Raw genomic sequence first — 27,668 nt, forward strand, 5'->3', positions numbered from 1 at the left:
GTGTAGAAATGCAAATAAATCTTTCGCTGCCGTTATGTGGAATTTACGTGAGTCTAATATATACCCATCCCCCACACTTGAACCTGTTCCTATCATAGTTTACATTTCCTATTATAGCATAGCGAAAGTTGTATTAATCAGCTTAAATGTAGCTAGGCTGAAAGTAATATACGAATGTTGGTTTTATACAGAAGTAGAGTAACCTAATGTACAAATCATTCCTTTGTGATTGCAGACATGAGTAAGGAAAATTCACTGGGATCATATCATATCGACCACAAGTTCATAAAATACAACCAACCAGTGCTTCAAGGTGGGAATTCAAAATATACATTTGCAAAAGTGGAGGTAAATTTTTTTATGCTGGGTAATCATATTTATGGAAAATGTTGAAAAAATCCATTTAAGCTACTGAATGTAATTTAAAAACAGAACTTTCAAACAATACAAAATTATGTAGTACAGATCGCAAAAAAAGATTGGAAAAACACTTGGAGTAGAAAATGCACAAGGAAGGAACACACACAATGTTAATTACAACAAATAAAATGCTTAGCACAATGTTCTCATAAAACCAAATGCAAAAGTAAGGAGCAGAGATGGGAGGAATGAAGTTTTAGTGTACTTTTTTTTAATTAATTCCACAAAAGTACAAAAAGCTTCCATCGCACCAGGGTAAGCTACCAAGGTGTAATATTATAACTACGCATAGTGCACTAATGCTAATACATAAAACAAAAATAGGAAAATTGCAAAACAGACCATGAAACATGCATTAATATAGTTTGCATTTTGTAAACTAATCTGCTGCACCTGTTACTTCCACTTCTTTTGAAAAGTCTTTGTCTCAAAGGTTCTAAAATAGTCATAAGGCAAAGGTAAGTTAAACAGTGTCTGCAAAGTTTTACCAAAACAGAAAAATCACTATACAAATATTTTTAATATGAGTGTACATACCTGTCCTGTATTAGGGTAAATTATGTTGACATTACCCTGGACACCAGATATACTTCCTCCACCAATGTTTGCTTGTTGAAATGATGCTGCCTGGTTGGTTCCTTGTGATGCTGTCTTGTTAGTTCCCTCTCCTGTTTTACACATTTAGTGTTTCTGAAATCTTACATAAACTTTATTACGCAATTCATTCATCATTGATTTAAGTCATAACAAAAAAAAAAAAAAAAAAAGATTAACCTCTTTCCATATTGTGAGAGTCTGGTCAAATAAAAGTGATGTGATTAAAATCATTGGAGACATGTAACAAATGATCTTAGAACTTAACTATTATTGACACCACAAACAAAAAGGCTCATTTATTTTAAGTGATTTAATTTTGAACAATTTTCAAATTATATAGAATTATCAGCAACAATAGTTTAACCGACATTGGCTTGCATTCATTAAAAAAAGCTCCACTTAATAATCACCAACATAACATCAGGACAACTACAGTATGGGGTTTGTACGTTCAATTATAGCTGTGTATGTTTACGTTATAGTACGGAACTATTTAATACCACCTATTGTGTTCATTTGCAGAAACACATTTAGCAAAATGATCGATACAGTATTTATGTAAAAGCATGTTAATTAAAACCTACCAAAAAATTCTTTTCTTACAAAAACATCGATCTCATCTATCACAGCTTCTGACTGGGCTGATTTTATGACAATTTTAATTTTGTTGTCGGCAATGGTGAGACCATGACGATTTTTTATCATAAACTGCATTTCAGATCTTGTTTTTTCCCACACCCCATAGATCTGTTTTTCAGTTTGATCAAATTCGATTTCGTCACTGGATAGACTTACAATGACATTTTTCTCCTTGCGTCTGCATTATATGCTTAGTAAGATCGGAAGGCGCCAATCAGTGTATCTAAACTCACGTGATGACAAATGTGGTGTCAATAAGCTTCTGGGGAGGATTATTATCCTCTGTTGCAGCAATATTGTCAAGTATTATTAGGGAGGCAACAATTTGAGTTGGAGCCACATTGGATGTTGGCGGAATTGCCACAAATGACGACTTTTCTTTTGTTAGTCCAAAAAACGTTTTAACATTTGGAGGCAAGACAGTGTACCTACAAACATGGCATTAGGTCTAAACAAAACCAAATTACACTTACAGCAATACCATGAAAATTCCTGTGTTGAAATTTCAAAATAAGTGGTTCCAGGTTTCATGCAAACATTTTTGAATTCGAATAAATTTCCCGTTTGTCCGCAAGCTTTTTGTATCTGCGCCAAAGTTTCATTTAAAAAAATGCTGATGAAAATTTCCTAGTCTATGATGCATGTATCCTAATTGACCATGTTAGTTATGCTGCAGTGGCACTGCAAACCAAAGCAACTGGTCAGAGAGAGTTGTAAAAAAATAATGCCAACACAAGTATAAAAAAGAGTTGTGTCCTAACTATGCAGAGAAAGTAGACCATTGCTCTAAAATGTCCTTGCAGACATCGTAGCCACAGTAGGCAATGTAGGCATGGAGTCTTGGCATTGTACGCATTGAATCCAGGGATCATAGGCATTGTAGGCATTGAGTCTAGGCATCGTAGGCATTACGTCTAGGTATTGTAGGCATTGAGTCTAGGCATCGTAGGCATTGCGTCTAGGTATTGTAGGCATTGAGTCTAGGCATTGTATGCATCGTTATAGGCATTGAGTCTAGGCATTGCAGGCATTGCACCCATTGCAGGCTGTTACTACCGGAGGTGGTTGACAATTTACCCAGTTAAGAGTTCTGGTGCAGCCCTTGCTCACCACGCTTTGGTTGCTATCACATGATTATATATTCAATGACTATTATGCATGTTATGTATGTAATGCCGCCTAAGCGCAGACTCAATGCCTACGATTCGTAGACTCAATGCTTACGATGCGTAGACTCAATGCCTACAATGCCTAGACTCAATGTCTACAAAGCCCAGACTCGTCGCCTACGAAGCGTAGATTTAATGCCTACGATTCCTATACTCAAGGCCTACGATGCCTAAACTCAATGCCTACAATAAGATGCCTACAATGGGTTTTTAGAGGGACCGCAACTCCTCATGGCCCTACCTCTCTACTAACGTGTTTTGCAAACTATTGAGATCCATGGCATAATTTGACGCTCTGCAAAAGTTTGTGGCATTCCACTATATTGGAACAATTTTATGTATAATAGTCACTGTAGGATACAGATCCTTAATTGCCGTATACTTTTTTATATGCGTGCAATTCTCAAACCTTTTATTCCAATTTGCAGTTTCACAGCAAACAGATAAATAAAACTAGAACAAACACGATTTAAAACTAAATGCCTACACGGCTCCACCTTATTCAAATAGAATGCAACTTATCACAGCCAAGAAGGCATTAAAATAACGTAGAAATAACTAGATTGCAATGGATACACAAACACAACATTACAAGCACGCCCAAAAGCGCCAATTTCTGCAAAAACAACACGCCCAAATGCGCCCAATGTTAATGAAGTTTACACATATCAGTTACGTACACCAATGGTCATTTTATGCTTATGGTTGAACACTTAAACAGTAAACTAAGACCGTGAGCAGGACGCAACACCTGTAACACTCATTATTTTGATCACAGTCGTCTTTGCAACATGATTATGACGTCATATTTCGTTGTGTGGTCAGTTTGCGGAATTTTGAATACGGCTGAAACAGCGTTTTATTACATAATTAATGAGTTAATTATCAAATTTTTCAATTTCTTGAACACGCCCAAATGCGCCCAAAGCGCAAGGTGCAATAAAAAAGCGCAAACACCCAAGACAACACGCCCAATTGGGCGTAAAAAGCGCCCAACTGGCAACACTGGCCCAAACACGAAATAAGTTTTCACGCATGAGTGCACCCACAGAAATCATACTCAGTTCTGTCCGTTACAGTCACTATGAAGTGAATCAGTTTCAGTACACAAGAGTTTGTATATATGCTATGTTCTTATATTAGCAATTTTACACAAAATATACCAAAAGACATTATAAATTGTTGTTTATGGACAAAACTTTTAAGGCTCACCTGTACAAGCGTTTCACAATTTGTTCTATAACATGTAGGTAAACGGATTTCAATTTCTTGGTTGAATATGAGTCCATGTGGCTTGCACGAAAGTAGCGGTGTGATCTGCATCATTCTGTGTATTTTCTAAAATTATGAAGTTTGTGAGTTAAACTCCCAAAACATATTCATTTACAAAAAGTTATAACCTATTAACGTTGTTGGGGGAGTAAGGTGCACACTAATTTACCATGCAATGAAACAAAATCAATCTTCTCAAATCGAAATTCTTACTTTTGGATCTTTCATTCCATAAAATGATTCAGCCTCAATTTCCACATCCTCTTCCAAAGCATCGGCAGGAATAGAAATCATGCATCCTCCAACTTTAATTACTCCTCCTTGTTTTCCAATCACTTTGAATGCTTTGTGATGGTGTATGTAGTCCTAAATGTAAACAGAGCTCGGTGTGTGTCTGCAATTGCAATACTGAAAATCTGCGCATAAACCATGCAGTTGAATTTACTTTTGCACACATCCATTGTAAACTTAGCGCTGAGCAGTTTACATGACGTGACAAAAAGGTCAATTTCACTTAAATGCGTTTTGTAACTCATTTTTTGTTTGATCCAGTTTATTTATCACCTCGGTGTCGCCAATGAACATGAGTTTGTTCTTTTCCACAAACCATAAAGCCTGGATGCATTCAACTGCTGCAGTTTGTTCGTTAGCTTCTCCTATTTACAAAAGAAGTTATGCAAAGAACGACTGTAAATCTTTCTCCAAAATTTTTTGTATGCAAACACAGCAAAAATTATTATATCTTTTTAGGGGGTTGAGTCGCACTATTAGCGGCATTTTACCTTCGTTCATGAGTTTAGTTAAACTTGAGAGTGCTCCACTTTGGAGTATTTTTGAGCTATTCTTGTCGTTCTTGGCAAGTTTGGTTAAACCAAATGTCAACTCGTTTGCAGTAAAACCTTCCGAGCGATGGTTACTTTTCAGCAAAGCTTTGTTTAGAATCTGACAACAAAAACGATGCATGTGCGTAATATATAGTTTTGTTACTGGTGCTTGACAAAAGTTGTGCTCCGTAACAAAATATACGCTCACTTTTCAATACATACTATCACTATTTTTCACATATACACATGAAAAGCAACATGGACTTTTTTAAACTAATTCTAAAACATATGCCCTAAAATTGTCTTCAAATATTACATATTGATGCACCTGAAGGATGTAAGAAAAGATTTTATCATCAGCTACAATGATGTCATTTCTATCGTCATCATTATTTGTGTGGGCCAAGATAAGCATACAAAGTGTTGGCAGCAGGCTCTCATCGTTTTCAGCGATCTAGTCGAATGTGAATCGCGTGAAGAAAGGCCTTCGGTTGTTTGATTTACTTTTGATTTTTCGTATTTGCCAACCACTCACCTTTATTCCCTTCGTGTTGTTGGCGTACCAACTAATTAATTTAACCGCATTCTCGTCCTTGAAAAATATGTTGTTGTTGCTTGATAACGAACTGTTGTACAGGAGCATTCCCGCACTGAGGATGATTTGACCTTCTGTCTGCAAGATATGCACGTCATATCTCTAGCCTTTACATTATGAGTTACGATTTAAGTTCACAAAAATCAACCTATCGGTACGATTGAACGATTAAATTTACTACCCAAAGGATCATACCCAGGCACTTGAATAGAAAAAGTATGTATAAAATAAAATCGCAATCACAATTCTTTGAAGAAGACTTGCCTTTAAATTCTGCGAAAAGCTCCCTTTATATTTTTCCAGTAGGTCAATCATGTTTGACAGAATTCCACATGCTGCAATCTTTTCAGATAGTTCGACACTATGATCAGCAAAGTTAAAACACACATCCAAAAGGTTGAAAAAGTTTTTCCAGGCTTTGCTGTAATAGAGTATACAATATAACAAACAAACCAAAATGTTGTGACAGTTGTGCGTCGGTGCTTCCACACTATTACTATGACAAGATCACCACAGCATTATCAACCGTTAAAATATATATTAAGTTTCCAAACAAAACAATGAACCAAACAACAACAAAGGATTGCCTAACCTCTTGAACTTGCATTTTTCGCTCAAATAAACGTCAATGTAGAATTTGAAAAGAACGGCCGCGCCATTTTCCGCCAGGTAATCGCCGACTTTTTGTAGAATCTTGAATACAAATTTTGGGGTTATCTTTTCTGAAACGCAAAATCAAGGATCATAAATACGAACCTTACGTGAACTTTCGTATCTGTCACGCATCCAATCATAGTACTTGAACAGAAGGTCAACAAGTGCAATAGCTGACTGCCCCATGTTGTTAGCTTCCTTGCAGCAATGTAAGTCCCGTATGGCTTCATTCAGATATTGTTTCAGGTAAAATAAGAAAGCTAAAAATAAAATAAAAATAAACTTAAAAATGTGACAACAAAGAAAAGAAATGCAGGAGTTATTTCGCAATAAATTTTACATTTTTCCTTAACAGTTATCCTATCCATGTTGGAGAACACTCCTTTATCAATTGCAACATTTTCAGTAATTTCTTCTTCAAAATTGTGGACGAGGATAAGCGTACAACAAACTGACAAGTTACAATCTTCATTGATCTATAAAAAGAAAATATAAAGAATAGAAAAATTTTCTTTCATGACGAGGAAAAAGTGTCATCCACAGGGTTGTTGTATTGATAAGTTTATCAAACACTTACCATAATCCCTTTCGTGTTCAGGGCGAACCAACTTAGCAAATCAACAACTTCCTTGTTTTGGAAAAAATTCTCATTATTGCTTGACATCGAAAGTTTGTGGAGGAGTGATGCCGACATCAAGATGATTTTGCCTTCCGTCTGCAAGTAATGGATAAACTCAGGCCAGTACCATATCCAGGATATCAACTGACAACCAAAGTACAGATATTTTTTTAGTGTGTTTTGCTGGGAAAAGTATACCAATGTTGCTGTTAAATATGAATACTTAACATAAAACATTTCGCAAGACCAAGGTAATGAAATCATTTGTTTAGTTACCCTGAATAAGTGTTTAGAGACGTAAAAGGAGACTTGCCTCTAAATGTTGTTGAAAAGTATCTTTGTACTTTTCTAGGAAAGCGATCAAGTTTGACAGAATGTCACAAGCTGCAATCTTTCCATATAACTTGTCACTTAATGCGCTGAACGTCAAACAAACATTCAAAAGGTTTTGAACATTTCTGTTGGCTCTTCTAAAATTTTTTGAAAAATGCTTTTTAATTTTAGTTTTGATAATATTGCAATACTTTAATTTAGTTACAGAACGTTTAAAGTACGAGAAGAACACCCACCAATACACATTGTCAAACGAAACAAAAAACAAACCCAACACTATATAATCAACAAGTAAATCGTGGCTCACGTATCCTTGATGGCATTTTCGTCCGAATAAATGTCAAAGTAGACTTTAAACATATCAGGAGCTCCACCTAGCGCCAGATAATCGCCGACTTCCTGCAAAATTTTGTCACAAAACTAAAGTCATTGCGTAGGTAATCGTTAACATGAACTTGACAAATACCAACCTCAAACGAGCTGCTGTCCTTACGTTTAGCCCACCAAAAATACTTCAACAAGGCTTCTAAAAGGGCCGAAATTGATTTTCCCATGCGTTTATGTTTCTTGTCGGTTTCCAAGTCACGCTTGGCTTCATCCATGTAATGTTTAAGGTAAAATAAGAAACCTGGTAGGCGTAAAAGAATTTTCTAAGTAGAAATTAACGTGTTAGTTTGGAGTCTTTCCAAGATGTCAAATTTTAGTCAATTATAAGCGGTCTTTCTCCGTTCAAATTTTTTTTCGCAGTCAATCAGAACTTACATTTTTTATCAATGGGTTTAGTCTCAGTATCCACGTTAATGGACAATCCTTCATCTGTTGCAACAGTTTCCTTAATTTCCTTTTCAAATATGCGGACCAGGATAAGCGTGCAACATACAGACAGGCTGCTATCTTCATTGATCTGGTACAAAAATGTCAATTAGGGACCCGCGTTGTATATTAAACAGGATGAACAAGGAAAGGAAACGGTATCTTTTGCTGTTCACAACTTCGCGATTTCAAACTGTATCTTTTTAAAGTTTAAACCACGAAATTGCTTTTGTGGTAATAAGTTTATCAAACATTTACCATGATCCCTTTCGTGTTCAGGGCGTACCAACTCAGCAAATCAACAATTTTCATGCCTTGGAAAAATTTCTCATTGTTGCTTGACAACGACAATTCGTGGAGAAGTGATGCCGACATCAAGATGATTTTGCCTTCCGTCTGCAAGTAAGGAATAAACTTAGGTCAGTACCAGATCCAGGAACTCAATTGATGACAAAAGTAAGCACAATTTACTTTTATGGTACGTTTTTTTAGTTACAGTATACCAATGTCGCTGTCAATGAGCTGTCAGCAATTGCAAGTAACAATAACAAAAGAAAAAGTTTGTTGAATAGAACGTGACTACCTAATATTTTCATGAATGAGTACTTAGAGACAGAAAGGAGACTTGCCTCTAAATGTTGTTGAAAAGTGTCTTTGTACTTTTCTAGGAAGGCAACCAGGTTAAAGAGAATTCCACAAGCTGCAATCTTTTCAGATAATTTATCACTAACTGCAGTGAACTTCAAACAAACTTTAAAAAGGATATGAAGTTTCATCCAGTCGACCCTGCAATAAAAAAGCAATTCTCTAAATTACCTTGACGTCACACAACTCGACGAAATATTGCGATAGAATAATACAATCGCTTGATGTTTAAAATAGGGAACGATCACCCAACAACGCAAATAACAAGAGCAAAGAAAATCTTTGACCAACATAACACTCAATTATGAATGCATATTTTAGCTCACGTTCCCAACTTGGGTTTTCCGTTGGAATAAATATCAAAGTAGACTTTAAAAATATCGACAGCGCCACCTTCTGCCAGAAAATCTCCAACCTCCTGTAATACCTTGTATGCACAAATTATTGTTTTTTATGAAAATAATTCCTAGCAAGTCTATTTAATATACTAACTTGATGCGTAACATTCTCCGAATCTCCTATATCAAGCATGACTTCAACAAACGCTAAAGCCGATGCCCCCATGCGGTTAGATTCCTTGTCAGATTCCAAGTTGCGCTTTGCTTCATCCAGGTAATTTACCACTTTAAGCAGGTAATCTGTTAACTTAGCGCACTGTGATTTAACAGTTGGGTATTAGAAAGAAAAAGTATTAGAAAAGTATTGGGACGCAAAGTTACTGAGGCATTTATGTTTAGAAACAGGTAGTTATTAACGGATAAGTTTGTCACATATTATTTAATCCATTAATTGGGATTTGCTGTCTAGATCAGCAATAATTTTAATAATGTTCGTATGTTGCTGTTACTATTGTTTATTCTATTATTTGTATATGTTCGTTTCATAGCAGAGAACCGACGTCGTGTCAGTGGAAGTACGAAGAGGGCTCAGGGTTGCGTTCCAGGATAAAGGAAAAATCTAATGTGGCCTTTGGTACCTCCAGGCGGTGCACATTTTACGAGTGAACTCTCATCATGAAGAAAATTTCCAATACCTTTGCTGTTGAAATTGTGTATTTCCGAATCAGGTCCACCGCGGAGGTTATCCATTTCTGTTTCGATACTGTCTTTCTCTCTCTCTCTCCTTTAATAAAAAACATAATAGTAATGATTCGCTGGTCTTTTACTAGATTTATGGTATGGAGTTTGTAATTTATGTCAGTATTTTAAAGAATTACCAAGGTTATATATTTTTTCTTTTATAGGCAACTAACATTCAGTGAACTGGGGTAACTTTCATAAACAGAAAGTAAAAACAACACAAGGCGAATTCTAATACAAATCTAATACAATTCAGTGAACTGGGGTAACTATAATACAAATTTGTCGGGCCGAAAAAGGCCGCCATTTTGACACAATGGTCAAAAGAAACCGTTATAAGGCCATCATCCTTGACACAATGACAAACGTTTCAACACATGCCTAAATACAAGGTACGATAAATTACCATAAACTCAATAACTTTTTATCGTTTGTAATATATTAGGTTACATTCAATAATCAAAACAGCACGTATGTTTTACTAACTTTTCCAACTTGACTTTTTCGTCCGAATTAATCTCAAAGTATGGGAGAAGGGAGGGGCCACCTACCCCCAGGAAAACTCCAATCTCCTGTAAAACCTTGTACGCACAAATATGGTTTTTCTTTGCGAATATTTTCTATGACAAGACTCTTTGATACTAACGTGGGACGTGTTTTTCGAATCTCCTATATCAAGCAACACTCCAACAAACGCTAAGGCCGATGACCCAACGCGGTTAGATTTCTTGTCAGATTCCAAATCCCCTTTAGCTTCATCCAAGTAATGCCTCTTGAGGTAGGTAATCTGTCAAATAAATACTCCCGCTCGGTTTAGTAAAACAGTTGAGTCTTAAAGTCCAGAGGATACAAATATATTAATGATTTGCACCAAAACATATTTGAATAAATGTTCATTAAAAAATTGTTTTGTTATATTTTGTGTTGTAGAATAAACTTGCACACCAGCACAAACTGTAAATTACCTTTGCTGTCGAAATCCATTATTGTCGAAACAGGCTCGTCGCCTTCAAACTGACTGCCAATCGAATCACAACGGCGACTTTTATATATCCGTATCTATGCCCTTTCCCTTTGCCTTTATCCCTTTCCAAAAAACAAGTTGTTGGATTCTACCGAGGACGCGACGATTTCCATCAAACTACAACACACGCCGTTGTTGTCTCGGATGGAACGCGCGGCTAAAAGCTTGTAAATGGATAAGTAGTGACAAAAAGCCTTGTATTTTATTTCAGTTCACAATGCACAAACGAACAAAGGAATTCTGCAACTTACATGTTCGCTCGTTGTTTTTAATTAAAACTACCAGAACAAAACGCCGTGACGTAACAAAGCTCAGCAGCGCCTTTTCTTTGACAATGGTATTGTTTGTCCTGGCACTACGCGGTACGCGATTTTGTTAAACGAAAACTTTGGTTGGATTTCGTTGTAGAATATCTAACTGTTAGTGTGAAAAATTTTCGAAAACGAGAAAACTAGTTGTATTTACAATGTTTAAAGCCATGCAATATTATAAAATTAACACTTGGCCCAAATATCAACACAGAATACGCACCGGTCGAATGAAACTGTTATAACGCCATCATTCTTGCCACATAGATTAACGTTTCAACTTTCAATAGTAACTAAACTACAGGCTATGAATAAATACTATTTATTTCTCTAAATATTATATGCAGTGAACCAGAAAACAAGGCATGACAAGATGAAATTGAGAGAAAAGTTGACAAGTAAAATGGATTCAAACCCAGTGCATGGAGTTGAACAGTGCAGGGCACTTAGAAATTAACACATGCCGTAGAACACGGTTAAATACAATTGGTCAGCTTTGTTTTCGCCGTCAACACAACAGTGTACATGACACAACGTTAAATATCCAGAAAAGAACGAAATATAAAATACAAAATTATACGTGTTGTCATCACTGAAGTGTGACATTTTTCGTGCCCCGTTCTTGTCGTTTTCGCACCCTGTGCAACATTTCCACGTTGATTGTACAGGAATGTAATAAGTGGTTTTCCCCACACAATCACGCTTGTTCTCAGATATGAGCAGTCTTAATTTGTGCATGCTTCTTTCGAATACAAGAATACAACTGTATAATTTGAACTTTTGAACAGTATATGGTTTATTTTCATTCAGCTCAACAACATAAGGCCACACAAGCGAGTTAAAAGACACAAAAGCCTCGAAAAGCGCTTATTTTATCTGAGCCGTGTTTCGATGTAACCCGATGAGTGTACATAAATAATCGGTGTTGAAGTAGGAGTCTTTAGCGTCAAAATAGTTCACAAACGGAGAAGATTTGAATTCGTTTTTTATTCGTTAAATTTTTCAATGTTTGCTTCACATAATCTCATTTTTTTGTAAATTCTAAGTATCGTTGTTAAGTATCGTAATCACAGCAACCACTGTTATATATCGGTATATGTGCCCTTTCCCTTTGTCTCAAATTCCTTTCAAAAAACAAGCTGTTGGCTTGAAAGTAGCACTGAAAATGGTGGAATGTTTGACTTACAAAAAGAATATTTCCACAGATATAAACTAATCACGTTTTTGTTATTACCTGCTGCATTTTTACAAAAGTAATGTCAATAATTTTAGAGAACACTGTCAAAGCAGCTTAAAAAATTATGGCGACGGCCTAAGAAGGTCGCACGTTCCAATATTCTAGAAACATTTCTCTCAAGGTTTGTGTAGCTTTTGGTTGCATGAAACAACGCTGCAGGTATTATGGTTCAGCGAGAAAGAAAAGAAAAATATAGGAAGTTTCCAAACACAAAAGATTTTCATATCCACACCAGTGCGGTTGCGGTCACAGGTTGAAAAGCACTGTGCATCAAAATATTTTCGCTAACGTACGCTTTTGTTGTTTTTATATTATTTTGAAATCGTAATTATGCAAAATCGTAAAACTACATTAATACGATTCGAGAGATTGTGACGCATGTAATATGGCGGTAGATTGTGTCGAAGCGGATTAATCTCCTTTTTCTCATGTCTCTCTGTTGGGTTTCGCGTACGTGGGGTTTTGCCTGCGTTCGTTTCACGTCTCCCGCAATAAAGTTCTCAAACGCCTAAAGATACAACAAAAAATTTGACTTGACAAACACATCCAGTAAGACGTGTCTTATACCACACGTGTTGAAAGAACGTCTTCTTGCACTATATACCTAGTGCAAGAAGACGTTCTTTCAACACATTTGTTAAGACTTAAATCACTACTAACAGCAGACTAAAATCACAACTAAAACTATTCATTTTAGCGTGTTCGTGTGGTTTACAGGCTGCAATGCCTGGGCTGCGAAGTTTTTGAATCTTATGCTCTTTATGCGATCGAACTGAAACAATTATGCTCTTTATGCGATCGAACAAACCATTGCATGAAACATTACTGCGTTGTCTGATTAAAGTGGTAGAGATCCCCTACGTATATATAAAGGTTGCCTGGCAAGTTGTGTGCTTGCGCCCCGTGAAACAGAAGCTCCTGTAGCTCAGTTGTCATACAATTTGTGGTTGCTGCTTGTATGGAACTTATCGGAATATTTCTTCACAAAGCAGTTAAACACTCACTGGACAGTTGAGAATGGCCCAATGCGAATAGTCTTCCAAATTATATGTACAATTTTATTCTTACCAAGTGCCGTTTTTCGGAACACAAGGCAGGCACGATAACGTTTCTCTTGTTACAAAGCAGTTGATGTGGCAAGTATGTAAAATAGAAGGTCATGAGAGGAGATTACAAAGCGAGCAAAAGCATTTTGAAAACACTACATTGGTTTTGCTGTAGGGTTAGCACGGTCGTTGCCAGTGACGTAACATTATGGTTTGTTGATAGTATAGTTACCAAATCCTTGCAGGAGCAAGCAAACAATCTTAAACAAATAATTTTGATAAATAAATATAATACACAAACGTTCATTTAATCACGAGACAAAAACAGTGATCCAAATAGTCAATTAATAATTATTGAAGCATTTACAAAATTAAAAAGGCTAAAGTTTTCGAAAATTATCAGTTGATTTTCTCCAGTGCTTTGGTGAAAATCGTCAGTTCCTTCACTGATTTGATGTAAAGTTGCTCCCCAACAAGTTTGTAGAAGAATTCAGGCGCCTCTGACTTCAGAGAACGCAGATAAAGAAGTTGATTGCCATCCACATTTTTGAAATAAGACCTGTCACAAGAGGCACAAATAAAGACACTGTACATCGTCATATACAGCGCCTGAAAATGGGTTACTTTCGAGGATAGGAAATATAAATGAGCAAACCAAAAAATCAGTTAATCAATAAACAGTGAATGTTTCTCCGAAATATGGAAGTTTACTTTTTCGATTGCGAGGCCAGATTTTGCGGCCAGAAATGCAAAAAACCCACAAAAACACGATGAATTCGTTACTGCTGACTTACGGTTCAAGACCGAGGTCTTTGGCCCACTGCTGGACTTCTTCCCTTTTCACGATTTGAACAGAATGACTTGTTCGTGGCTCAGTTGTTTGTGGTGGAGCTTCTACCAATTCTTGTACTGCTTGAATTGGAAGTATTGGAGAATCCTGAAACATAAATCAGCTTTAAAAGTTTGGTTTGATCTTACATTAACGGACTATTTTTATAAAATCGGTTTAGTCTGAACTCATTTATTTTTTTCTTGTTTAGTTTTATGTTTGTTGTTTTGAATGCAAAAGTTGTCCCAGTTGTAGCTGAGCATGACGTGTTTCTGTTTCGTGGTTGGTAGTGATTGTTCGACATTACGTTTATTCTTAGAAATACAAAAATTTTGCTAAATTGTTCAACTTGATAATTTCGCTAACTCTTACCAGAAAAGATCTTAACTCCCACAATGTGTTTATTGCAGAACTACGGATCTCTCTAAAAAAAATAAAATGTTTTTTTGTTAAACGTCATTTGTTTGGTTGACTTCGTTTTTTCTTAAAAAGAAACAACATATTTAAGCATCATAACCCTTTTGTATAAAAAATTCATTTTATAAGGACATGTTCCATACAGCTTAAAATTCTATCATCAAGAAGAATTGATCAATTTTTTAACTGAACAAATTACTTCGAAAATAAAATGCGATTGACAGGTTTTTAATATTTAAAGGCACTATTTTCAAAATGTTTAATTCATTTAATTGGCACGGCACTGATACTTAAAGATTGGTTACTTTGCATGTAAATGTGCAAAAAATGCTGCGTTACGTAACACCTTTGTTACTCAATATCAATAATAACAACAAATATGGCTTTTTTATTCAGACCCCAGATGTTTTGCACCCATACCCATATAATCAACAAAAGTGGGCACAAAAACTCTGAATGAATCTGACCTTGAATCGTGACCTGTAAGTTCCCCCAGTTTCATCATCAACTCGGTTTCCTTTGTGATCATGACTTTGTTCTCTTCCACAAACGGTAAAGTCCAGATGCATTTGACTGCAGCAATTTGTTCATCAAAGTTGTCTTTGCGAAGAGAAGATTTTAAGTAAAGACGTACTACAATGCTTTTCCCACGTATAATCTTATGAAACACTTTATACCTCACAATAGAAATAGAGTAGTTAAAGACCGTTTGTTTTTATTCACAAACCACAAACCAGATGCATGCAACTTATACAATGTTCTCATTGCAATTGTCTTTGCGGAGAAAGGATTTTATGCTAAGAAGGGATACAATATTTCCCGCACAAACTATCGTTGTCCGTTTTTGCAACCAAGATTACCAAAACATTTTCTGAACCTTGGGCCGTGGTTATGCGTAATTTACCTGTGTTAAGGAGTGTCCTTAAACTTAAGAGTACCCCACTTTGAAGGATTTTAGAGCTGTTCTGATCGTTGTTGGCGAGTTTGGTCAAACCTAACGTTAACTCTTGCGCAGAAAAACCTGCGGAGCGGTGATTGCTATTCAGCAAGGCTTTGTTCAGGTTCTAGAAAAAAAGGTTTGCTAAATATTAACCTTATTAGTGTTTTTATTGATCCTGAAAAAAACTATACACTTACTTGCAGGATGTAAGTTATGATATCATCATCAGTTACAATGAGATCATTTCTATCTTCTTCGTTTTTTGTGTGGGCCAAGATCAACATGCAAACTGTTGGCAGCAACTTCTCATCGTATCCAGGGATCTAATCGAATTTGCATCCGTAAAGAAAGGCTTTTAGTGGTTTTCGTATTTGCCAACCGCTCACCTTTATTCCTTTCGTGTTCTTAGCGTACCAACTTATCAATTCAACCGCCTCCATGTGCTTAAAACATATTTTGTTGTTGCTTGACATCGAACAATTGTACAGAACATTTGCCGCACCGACGATGATTCGACCTTCAGTCTGCCAGATATGCACGTAATATTTCTTGTCTTTACATTATGCGCTACGGTAAGTTCACAAAAATCAACTTATTGACTAAACAAATCGCATGTAAAATAGATTAAATTATCTACCGACAGAGATTCGAACAAAAAAGGCATTTGAAGAGAATGGGCATTTGAACAGAAAAGACATTTGAACAGAAAAGGCATTTGAACAGAAAAGGCATTTGAACAAAAAAAGCATGTATAAAATAAAATCGCAAACACAATTCTTTGAAGAAGACTTGCCTTTAAGTTCTGTAAAAAGCTTCCTTTGTATTTGTCTAGTAGACCAATCATGTTTGATAGAATTCCACAATCTGCAAACTTTTCAGATAGTTTGACACTTACATCAGTGAAGTTCCAACATACTGACAAAAGTTCCATAAGGTTTGTCAAGGCTTTGCTGTAAAAGTGTATACAATAAAATTGACAAACCAAAATGTTGTGACAGTTGTGCATCCATGCTGTCACATGGTGATTATGACAAGATCACCCCAACTTTATCAATCGTAAAAACAGATATCAAGTTTCCAAACAAAACAATAAACCCAAACAACAAGAAAGACTTGTCTAACTTTTCCAACTTGTCGTCTTTTTCGTCTGAACAAATGTCAATGTAGGATTTGAAAAGAACAGCTGCGCCATTTTCCTCCAGGTAATCGCCGACTTTTTGTAGAATCTTAAACACAAATTTTGGGTTTATCTTTTCCAAATCGCAAAATCAAGGATCATAAATACTAACTTTACGTGAGTCTTTGTATCTGTCTAGTATCGAATCATGGTACTTGGACAAAAGTTCAACTAGTTCTGTAGCTGACTCCCCCATGTCGTTAGATTTCTTGTCGTATTTTAAGTCCTGTTTGGCTCCATCCAGATATTGGTTCAGGTAAAATAAGAAAGCTGGTAGACGCAAAAATATTATTTCCATTCAACAATTAACGCGCTATTATCATTTTTTTCAAACTGGCTTTTCGTCAATTATCAGCATGAACACTTGTGTTACATTTTTCATCAAGTGGTTCAGTATCACTTTCCACGTTAGTGGACAATCCAACTTCAGTTGCAACATTTTCCGTAATCTCCTCTTTAAATGTGTGGACCAGGATAAGGGTACAACAAACTGACAAGCTGCTATCTTTATTGATCTGATAAAATGAAACCTCAATTAGGAACGCGTGTTGTTCACTGAACCAGAACAATAATCAAATCAAATCAAATCATGTTTATTTTGCGAGAAAAGCAACTACGCGACGAACAAAAAACAAGGAAATGAAATGGCATGGGCACCGATAAAACCATAAAGGTTATCGAGTCAGGCGCCCATGTAAAGGTAAGAAAGGAAAGGTAAGGGTATTTTTTGCTGTTCACATAGTTTGCTATTTTAAAGTGCATATGACACGGTCATGGCAATTTTGCGTAAAACTAAAGGTACATCTTTGTATTCCAGACATCGAATCGTTTCAAACATGGGAGAATCCACAAATTACGTTACTTCAAAGGTCAGGACAAGGACAAAATGTTTTTTTGTGTGTGATGTCAAAACTTTAACCTCATCTTTGTGTTCACTTTAATTTGATGATTCCAACATTTCTAGTTACAACTATATTGCGAAAAATACATTAGTGGTTGATTGTGGCGAATTAATCATATCATTTATGACGCGAACTCCTAGGCAACGCTACTGTCGGACGAAAAGTGGTACTATGACAGAATAACAGTGTAGTGTTGCCTAATCAGCTAATTTGGTATCTCTGCGGTCTTTGTCAACCTCAAAATGTAATTACTTATATCTTTTGCTGTGAGTGGACAAAACGACAATGCTAAACTAATGGTTTGTCTCTGTCGTGTTTTCAAAAGTTCATGTATCACGTTAGCGATCATAAATCCTTTAACCACAAGAATACCCTGTCCCAGTAACTGTTTTATTATTACACAACTAAATAAGACATAATAAGTCGAAACAGCCGCCATCTGTCTGCAGCTCAAATTAACATCAAAATCCGTTTGTTGCACTTGTTTACTTGTTGTGCCCTGTTTAATGCAAAACTATACTAAATCATTTTTACAATATTTTCCATTCCTACTCATAAGGTTTGCTGCCAGCACTCGCACGACTAAAGCTCCTTCTATGACGTCACGCAACAATAATCTCGCTTTCGCACGATTTCGTTCGCTACGGTTTAAACGTAACTTTGATCAGCTGTATCTCAGAAACCAGTCGCCGTATCAAGCTACGTTTTTTGGCAAAAATGTTTAAAAATGATGACCATCTCTTAGTTTAATTAGTAATATGCTTTATTTTTCCGTGTCACATGCACTTTAAACCGTGTCTTTTAAAGGTTTAAACCACGTTGCTCTTGTGTTAATAAGTTTACCAAACACTTACCATGATCCCTTTCGTGTTCATGGCGTACCAACTTAGCAAATCAACAACTTCCATGACTTTCAAAAATTTCTCATTATTGCTTGACATTTTGTGGAGAAGTGATGCCGACATCAAGATGATTTCGCCTTCCGTCTGCAAGTAAGGAAAAAGCAACAGTCAGTATCAGAAGTAACAACAAAAGTGCGACGTAACAACAAATGTGCGCTTCATTTATGTTTATACTACGTTGTGTTGTCTACAATATACCAATGTTGCTGAAAGAGAGCTTTAGGCAATTTCAAATATTGCAATCATAGCTAAAGTGTCAAGATAAAATTGCTTCGTTTCGTCGTTGTTACTTGAATGAAATATGACTTTTTACTATTACAAAGCATTCGGCAGGACGTAAGCATTGAAATCAATTGTTTAGTTTCCATTGGTGTGTGTTCAGAGACATAAAAGTAGACTTGCCTCTAAATTTTGTTTAAAAGTGTCTTTGTACTTTTCTAGGAAGGCGATCAAGTTTGACAGAATTCCACAAGCTGCAATATTTTCAGATAATTTATCACTAACTGCGCTGAACTTCATACAAACACTCAAAAGTTTTTGAATATTTTTCCAGTCCTCCCTGCAATATACATTTAAACCAAATTACCTTCTTGTCAGACAAGTCAATGAAATATTTCATGATTTACGACAGATTCACCCACCAACACAAATTGTAAACAAATGAAAATCTTAACAAACTTAACGCTCTATACAACCAACAAGTAAATTTTGACATACGTTTCCAACTTGGCTTTTTCTTCTGAATAAATGTCAATGTAGACTTTAAATATATCGGCAGCGCCACCTAGCGCCAGGTAATCGCCGACTTTCTGCAAAATTATGTCACAAAATCAGATTCACTACGTTGGTGATCACGAACATGAACTTGACCAACACCAACCTTAATTGAGCTGCTGTTCTCAAGTCGGGCCCACGAGAAATACTTCGACAAGGCTTCAAGAATGGTTAATGCTGACTTCCCCATGCATTTATGTTCCTTGTCGGTTTCCATATCACGCTTGGCTTCATCCATATAATGTTTGAGATAAAATAGGAAACCTGGTAGGCCCAAAATAGTAATTTCTATTCAACGATTAACGCATTATTTTAGAGTTTTTCTAAGGTGAATTTCTGTCAATCAGAATTTACATTTTTTGTCAATTGGCTTGGTTTCATTTTCCACGTTGACGGACAATTGTTCTTCAGTTGAAAAACGTTCGACATTTCTCTCCCTAAATTTGTTGACCAGAATGAACGTACAACAAACTGACAAGCTGTGGTTTTCATCGATCTAACAAAACAGGGAACTTATAGAGGAAAAAGCTTTTGTATTTAAGTGTGGAGTGTTATTACATTACAAGATAGTACTGAAAAAAAATTAAACATCATAAAGCTTGTAAAGAACAATCTTGAAGTGGAAAATTGTTTGACTTCGACGTACGGTTTGTTAACCATGACTTTTACATTTTAAACAAGTTACACTTGTGTTTATGGGGTTATCAAATACTTACCATAATTCCTTTCGTGTTCCTAGCGTACCAACTTAGCAAATCAACATCTTTGCCTTGGAAGAATATTTGGTTGTTGCTTGGAAACGAAAGTTTGTTGAGAAATAAAAGCGACTCAACGACGATTTTGCCTTCCGTCTGCAAGTAAGGGATAAGCATACGTCTTTGTGAGATCCAGGAACTCAAGTGATAACAACACTTCATGTGATACTCTTTTGTAGTACGTTCAGTTAGTTACATTATACCAAATAATATGTAAATGCGCCATACGAAGTTGCAAATATGGTAATTGTATCAAAAGCAACAAGATCCAAAGGCTTGTATTCGCTGTCTCTAGGACGGAAAACTAATTAATATTACAAAGCATTTGGCATAAGTGGTAAAATAATATGCTTCATAAAATTAAATGTGTTTTGAAGACTAACCTCAAAATTTTGTCGAAAAGAATGCTTGTACTTTTGTAGGAAGGCAAATGCATTGGACGCAATTCCACAAGATGCAATCTTTTCAGCAAACTTATCACTAATTTCCTTGAACTTCAAACAAACATGGAAAATGTTTTCAACATTTTTGCAGTTGATCCTGCAATAAAACAATTTAACTTAATTTTGGACATCTTAACTAAACACTGTGATACATTAATGCAGTAACATGATGTTTTAAGTACGACAGGGTAACCCACCAACACGTTTAAACCTAACAAAACAACAAGAAAATCTTGAGTAGTGTATAGGTGACAGAGGAATGGAACAAACTTCCGTCCTGTCTCAGAGATTCGCTTTCGGATTGGTAGACTGGAAGGAGAACTCTTTCCTTTTCCGCCCAATGCATTTTAAATGTCAAATAGTCTTTGATTGGGAGTATGATACAATTCTATCTGAACTGGAAAGTACGCAGAGAGACACTCTCTCTCTCTCTCTCTGTGTGATTATATTTTAGGTTGTCCCCGGTTTGACCTTTGTCCGTTGATCATTGAACATAATTTCGTCAAGTTTCTATTTGATTTACTTCGATGTACGTCGACCTGATTGGTCTTTGTCTTCGCAAAGCTAAATCGTTTTTTGGCGTGTGAATTGTTTTCTGTATGCTTGGGTCGGCGTCATGATTTTTATGACATCGCGCTGTCGATATGCTCCCGGATAATCACTGTAGATAATTACAACAGCTTAAAGCAAGACATTCTTTAGTATGTAAAGAGGCCAGACCACATGATATCCAGGGTGGGTAAAAGAATAGTGCAAGCGTTAGGGAAATAGCGGAAATAAAAATTCATGTAGGAATGGACAGTGGTATTTCGCTCGTTTTCGGGGCGCTTTACGCTGCGCTTTTGAACCTGCGCCTGCTCCCCGCGCACGCTTAGGTCGACTTGTGGAAAACTGCACGTGCGGTGGCAGAATGTTGACGAAAAGCGCGACTTTTGGTTCAGCCTTGCAGAGCGTATTTAAAACTGGCGCGTGTTTATCGAAAGTCGAAACATAAGCAAACACTCTAGCTTGCAGACGAAACTTGTCAGGTGTTTCTAAACGACAATGAAATACCAAATACCCATGCGCGGCCGATGTGACTGCCCTGGGTGAATAAAACGCGAAAGATTTTACTGCTTTCACACATCAAGTCATCAAGAATAAAAAAGGTTTCGCACGCCTGTCTCCGCAGAGGTAGGAGCACCCTGCACGAATTCAATTGTGTTAGGTAGGGTCTCGTACGCAGGCTGTCATTGACCATAGCACCAAATAATCCGTTCTGAACATTGTAATGAGGTTTTTCTTTTGTTATACGCACGACAAAACAAGTCTTTTCACTCCCAGTTGGCCCAGAAATAAGGCATTTAAACGAGTGCGCAAATCCCAAATTATTACAAAAGCGAATAACGGAATTTAAATGATTTCCACCTACCGCTGCGCTTACAAATTCACGCCCCTAACTCGCACACGATCAGGTCAAACTGATAATTGTACGAATCGAGAATTGCAAACAATTATAACAATGTGAAATTCGATCGCAATACCTACTAAAATTTCAGACTAAGATTAGCTTCAGAAAGAGACACATAAAATACTTTTGACAATATTTACGTGTGCGACATCAAAACAATTTTTTCCAAATTGTCTGATTGTACACGACCTTTGTGATGAAAATAAATCGAGACTAAAACAGCTATCAACTGGACGGACAAAAGTCAGATCGGGAACATGACTAAAATACAATCACAGACAGAGAGAGTCCCATAAAAATGCATGTGAAGGAATTAGCATTCCTTCCCTGTCTCACAATCGGCAAGAAAATATCAGAAACAGGAGGTAAGTTTCTGAGATACTTATCCTGTCACCTATATACTACTATTGTGGCTCACGTTTCCAACTTGGCCGTTTTGTCCAAGTAAATGTCAAAGTAGGCTTTAAAAATATCGGCAGCGCCACCTAGCGCCAGATAATCGCCTGAATTCAAATTCGTCTAAAACAGAAACAGATTGTAAAAGCTGGTGATCGCGCACGCGATCATACCAACCCTAAAGAAGCTAAAAAAATTCAGTGTATAGAATGTATGACCCTTGTACTTCAACAGGGCTTCAAGAAGGGCTGACATTGACGGCCCCATGCGTTTATGTTCCTTGTCAGATTCCAAGTCACGCTTGGCTTCATCCAGGTAATATTTGAGGTAAAAAAGAAAACCTGGTACACGTTAAAAATTGTTTCTATTCTGCAACAAACACGTCATTCTGAGAGTTTTTCTTAGTTGTTTTCATTATCGATTTATCAGATTTGCTCTCATATGACACGTTTGAGTTTTTTTTTAAGAGAAGGAATTGTATACATGTATTTTTATGTTACTTTTTTTATCAAATGATTCCGTTTCCTTTTCCATGCTCCCTGACATTCCGTAATCGTTTGCAACAATTTCACCAATTTCATCTTTAAATATGTTGACCAGAATGAACGTACAACAAACTGACAAGCTGTGATTTTCATCGATCTAACAAAACAGGGAATAAAGGAATAACTTTGGATTTTAAATAAATAAGAAAAATAGTATGTTTTGCCATCCACATTCTTGGTGCCTCTCACCGGTGTTGGGCAACCTAATTATCAAAGAACCGTTTCCAAATCCCGGTCTTTACAGTCACTATATGATTTGTGGAGTGATATTACATTACAAGATTGTACAGACTAAAAATGCCCATAATTTTAAGGTTCGGAAAACATAATGAACCGTTAAAACGATCTTGTGAGTTGAAAATTGTTTGACTTCGACGTACGGCTTGTTAACCATGATTTTTACATTTTAAACAAGTTACACTTGTATTTATGGGGTTATCAAATACTTACCATAATCCCTTTTGTGTTCATGGCGTACCAACTTATCAAATCAACATCTTTGCCTTGGAAGAATATTTGGTTTGGAAACGAAAGGAAACGAAAAGCTCTGCTTGGAAACGAAAGTTTGTTGAGAAATAAAAGCGACTCAACGACGATTTTGCCTTCCATCTGCAATTGTAGTACGTTCATTTAGTTACAATATACCAAATAATATGTAAATGCGCCAAAACAAGTTGCAAATACGGAAATTGTATCAAAAGTAACAAGATCTAAAGGCTTGGAATCGTTGTTTCCGGGACGGAAAATGGTTTAACATTACAAAGTATTCGGCATAAGTGGTGAAATTATTTGTTTCATGAAATTAACTGTGTTTTGAAGACTGACCTCAAAATTTTGTCGAAAAGAATGCTTGTACTTTTCTAGGAAGGCAAATGCATTGGACGCAATTCCACAGGCTGCAATCTTTATAGCAAACTTATCACTAATTTTCTTGAACTTTAAACAAACACGAAAAAGGTTTTCAACATTTTTGAAGTCTTTCCTGAAATAAAACATTTAACCAATTTACTCTCACGTCTGAAAACTTGAATATTTTTTATTGCTCTTCATCAATACAGTCACAGGATGTTTGAAATACGACAGGTTTACTTACCAACCCAAATTATGAAACGCAAGAAAATGTTAACAAACATAACACCTAATAATATAATAATAAGTAAATTTTAACTCACGTTTCCAACTTGGCTTTTTCGTCCGAATAAATGTCAAAGTAAATATTTAAAACTGGCGCGTGTTTATCGAAAGTCGAAACATAAGCAAACACTCTAGCTTGCAGACGAAACTTGTCAGGTGTTTCTAAACGACAATGAAATACCAAATACCCATGCGCGGCCGATGTGACTGCCCTGGGTGAATAAACCGCGAAAGATTTTACTGCTTTCACACATCAAGTCATCAAGAATAAAAAAGGTTTCGCACGCCTGTCTCCGCAGAGGTAGGAGCACCCTGCACGAATTCAATTGTGTTAGGTAGGGTCTCGTACGCAGGCTGTCATTGACCATAGCACCAAATAATCCGTTCTGAACATTGTAATGAGGTTTTTCTTTTGTTATACGCACGACAAAACAAGTCTTTTCACTCCCAGTTGGCCCAGAAATAAGGCATTTAAACGAGTGCGCAAATCCCAAATTATTACAAAAGCGAATAACGGAATTTAAATGATTTCCACCTACCGCTGCGCTTACACATTCACGCCCCTAACTCGCACACGATCAGTTCAAACTGATAATTGTACGAATCGAGAATCGCAAACAATTATAACAATGTGAAATTCGATCGCAATACCTACTAAAATTTCAGACTAAGATTAGCTTCAGAAAGAGACACATAAAATACTTTTGACAATATTTACGTGTGCGACATCAAAACAATTTTTTTCCAAATTGTCTGATTGTACACGACCTTTGTGATGAAAATAAATCGAGACTAAAACAGCTATCAACTGGACGGACAAAAGTCAGATCGGGAACATGACTAAAATACAATCACAGACAGAGAGAGTCCCATAAAAATGCATATGAAGGAATTAGCATTCCTTCCCTGTCTCACAATCGGCAAGAAAATATCAGAAACAGGAGGTAAGTTTCTGAGATACTTATTCTGTCACCTATATACTACTATTGTGGCTCACGTTTCCAACTTGGCCGTTTTGTCCAAGTAAATGTCAAAGTAGGCTTTAAAAATATTGGCAGCGCCACCTAGCGCCAGATAATCGCCAGATTTCACCAAATTCGTCTAAAACAGAAACAGATTGTAAAAGCTGGTGATCGCGCACGCGATCATACCAACCTCAAAGAAGCTAAAAAAATTCAGTGTATAGAATGTTTGACCCTTGTACTTCAACAGGGCTTCAAGAAGGGCTGACATTGACGGCCCCATGCGTTTATGTTCCTTGTCAGATTCCAAGTCACGCTTGGCTTCATCCAGGTAATATTTGAGGTAAAAAAGAAAACCTGGTACACGTTAAAAATTGTTTCTATTCTGCAACAAACACGTCATTCTGAGAGTTTTTCTTAGTTGTTTTCATTATCGATTTATCAGATTTGCTCTCATATGACACGTTTGAGTTTTTTTTTAAGAGAAGGAATTGTATAAATGTATTTTTATGTTACTTTTTTTATCAAATGATTCCGTTTCCTTTTCCATGCTCCCTGACATTCCGTAATCGTTTGCAACAATTTCACCAATTTCATCTTTAAATATGTTGACCAGAATGAACGTACAACAAACTGACAAGCTGTGATTTTCATTGATCTAACAAAACAGGGAATAAACGAATAACTTTGGATTTTAAATAAATAAGAAAAATAGTATGTTTTGCCATCCACATTCTTGGTGCCTCTCACCGGTGTTGGGCAACCTAACTATCAAAGAACCGCATCCAAATCCCGGTCTTTACAGTCACTATATGATTTGTGGAGTGATATTACATTACAAGATAGTACAGACTAAAAATGCCCATAATTTTAAGGTTCGGAAAACATAATGAACCGTTAAAAGAACGATCTTGTGAGTTGAAAATTGTTTGACTTCGACGTACGGCCTGTTAACCATGACTTTTACATTTTAAACAAGTAACACTTGTATTGATGGGGTTATCAAATACTTACCATAATCCCTTTTGTGTTCCTAGCGTACCAACTTATCAAATCAACATCTTTGCCTTGGAAGAATTTTTGGTTTGGAAACGAAAGGAAACGAAAAGCTTTGCTTGGAAACGAAAGTTTGTTGAGAAATAAAAGCGACTCAACGACGGTTTTGCCTTCCATCTGCAATTGTAGTACGTTCATTTAGTTACAATATACCAAATAATATGTAAATGCGCCATAACAAGTCGCAAATACGGAAATTGTATCAAAAGTAACAAGATCTAAAGGCTTGGAATCGTTGTTTCCGGGACGGAAAATGGTTTAACATTACAAAGTATTCGGCATAAGTGGTGAAATTATTTGTTTCATGAAATTAACTGTGTTTTGAAGACTGACCTCACAATTTTTTCGAAAAGAATGTTTGTACTTTTCTAGGAAGGCAAATGCATTGGACGCAATTCCACAGGCTGTAATCTTTCTAGCAAACTTATCACTAATTTCCTTGAACTTTAAACAAACACGAAAAAGGTTTTCAACATTTTTGAAGTCTTTCCTGAAATAAAACATTTAACCAATTTACTCTCACGTCAGAAAACTTGAAGTATTTTTTAATGCTCTTCATACAGTCACAGGATGTTTGAAATACGACAGGTTTACTTACCAACACAAATTATGAAACGCAAGAAAATGTTAACAAACATAACACCTAATAATATAATAATAAGTAAATTTTAACTCACGTTTCCAACTTGGCTTTTTCGTCCGAATAAATGTCAAAGTAAACTTTAAAGAGATGAACAGCGCCACTTTTTGCCAGAAAATCTCCGACCTCCTGTAATACCTCATAGGTTTTACACAGTATACGCACAAATATGATTTTTGAGTATTATCGTCTCTTTAATACTAACTTGACGCGTAACATTCTCTGAATCTTTTATATTAAGCAAGACTTCAACAAACGCTAAAGTCGATTCCCCCATGCGTTTATGTTCCTTGTCAGATTCCAAGTCGCGCTTGGCTTCGTTCATGTATTTTGCCACTTGATTCAGGTAATCTGTGAAGTTAACATTTCAATTCAGTTTGGTGAAAGAATTAAGTATACTTACCTTTGCCGTGAAATTTCCGTACTTCCAAAACAGGCCCGCCGCCCTCATCCATTGTGTTTGGTAACTGACTCTTTGAACCGTTACAAAACAATTATATATACCTACAGTTCACAGCTTTTAATGCTTAACTTCTGGTTAGGAGTGCTTCGTTGGCGATAACAATTTAAAGAATAACTACGAGTAATGATCCTGATCTAAAGGTAATATTTTGTATTAGGTTTGTTGGCATCGAAGCCCAGGCATTGAAGCCAATCGGGATCAGCCTGTATTTCCCAAAAATTCGAAGCGAGATCTGAAAATCAAGCTCCCGGTGAGGTTTAAACCTAACGCTCTATTGACTGAAATACGGGGCGTATTACGGTCAAGTTACATTGGTGCGCAAGCGTACAAACTGCCAGACGACCTTAAAACATACGTCGGGGATCGTCACCACCGAAATCAGACAACGTTCTACCACAACTTCTGTTTTATTTTGCACCATTCAAAATTTAATTAATTTTTTCAGTTATCGCAGCAGTCACTGTTACATCTGTGCTCCTTCACCTTTGTCTCAAATTATTTTCGGAGGACGCGATGATCTACCCACAGCACACACTGTCGTTGTCTCAAAAGAAATGCGCGGCTAAAGGTATGTAACCGGATAAGTTATGACGAAGAAGTCTTTTGATT

At 36.4% G+C, this 27,668-nt stretch overlaps 1 protein-coding gene across 4 annotated transcripts; it reads right to left on the reverse strand.

Moving 5' to 3' along the window:
- Window positions 1–120: 120 nt before the first annotated feature.
- Window positions 121–27,188, reverse strand: LOC145913825 (uncharacterized). 4 transcript variants are annotated; one of them, XM_083001587.1, is made up of 35 exons: window positions 27,000–27,188; window positions 26,802–26,947; window positions 26,634–26,725; window positions 26,290–26,446; window positions 25,915–26,073; window positions 25,417–25,558; window positions 25,094–25,257; window positions 24,936–25,039; window positions 23,630–23,786; window positions 23,255–23,413; window positions 22,760–22,901; window positions 22,437–22,600; window positions 22,282–22,382; window positions 20,354–20,510; window positions 19,932–20,066; window positions 19,570–19,711; window positions 19,322–19,479; window positions 19,159–19,250; window positions 7,103–7,259; window positions 6,748–6,885; window positions 6,511–6,646; window positions 6,273–6,430; window positions 6,109–6,209; window positions 5,781–5,937; window positions 5,457–5,594; window positions 5,250–5,375; window positions 4,880–5,039; window positions 4,662–4,753; window positions 4,311–4,463; window positions 4,038–4,163; window positions 2,138–2,241; window positions 1,890–2,084; window positions 1,602–1,834; window positions 958–1,088; window positions 121–856 (listed from the first exon to the last, which is right to left on the reverse strand). In XM_083001587.1, exons 1-35 carry the CDS (start codon window positions 27,049–27,051, stop codon window positions 848–850), a joined length of 4,737 nt encoding a protein of 1,578 aa, XP_082857713.1. In that variant the 5' UTR covers window positions 27,052–27,188; the 3' UTR covers window positions 121–847. The 4 variants fall into 4 exon arrangements, with proteins under 4 accessions (XP_082857713.1, XP_082857721.1, XP_082857729.1 ...); XM_083001595.1 differs by having other exon boundaries at window positions 5,457–5,590; window positions 5,777–5,937; XM_083001603.1 differs by lacking the exons at window positions 6,748–6,885; window positions 7,103–7,259 and adding exons at window positions 18,394–18,525; window positions 18,844–19,000.
- Window positions 27,189–27,668: the final 480 nt, after the last annotated feature.

This window comes from Ascidia mentula, chromosome 1 (genome assembly GCF_947561715.1).
Source record: "Ascidia mentula chromosome 1, kaAscMent1.1, whole genome shotgun sequence".
Classification (NCBI taxonomy): Eukaryota; Metazoa; Chordata; class Ascidiacea; order Phlebobranchia; family Ascidiidae; genus Ascidia; species Ascidia mentula.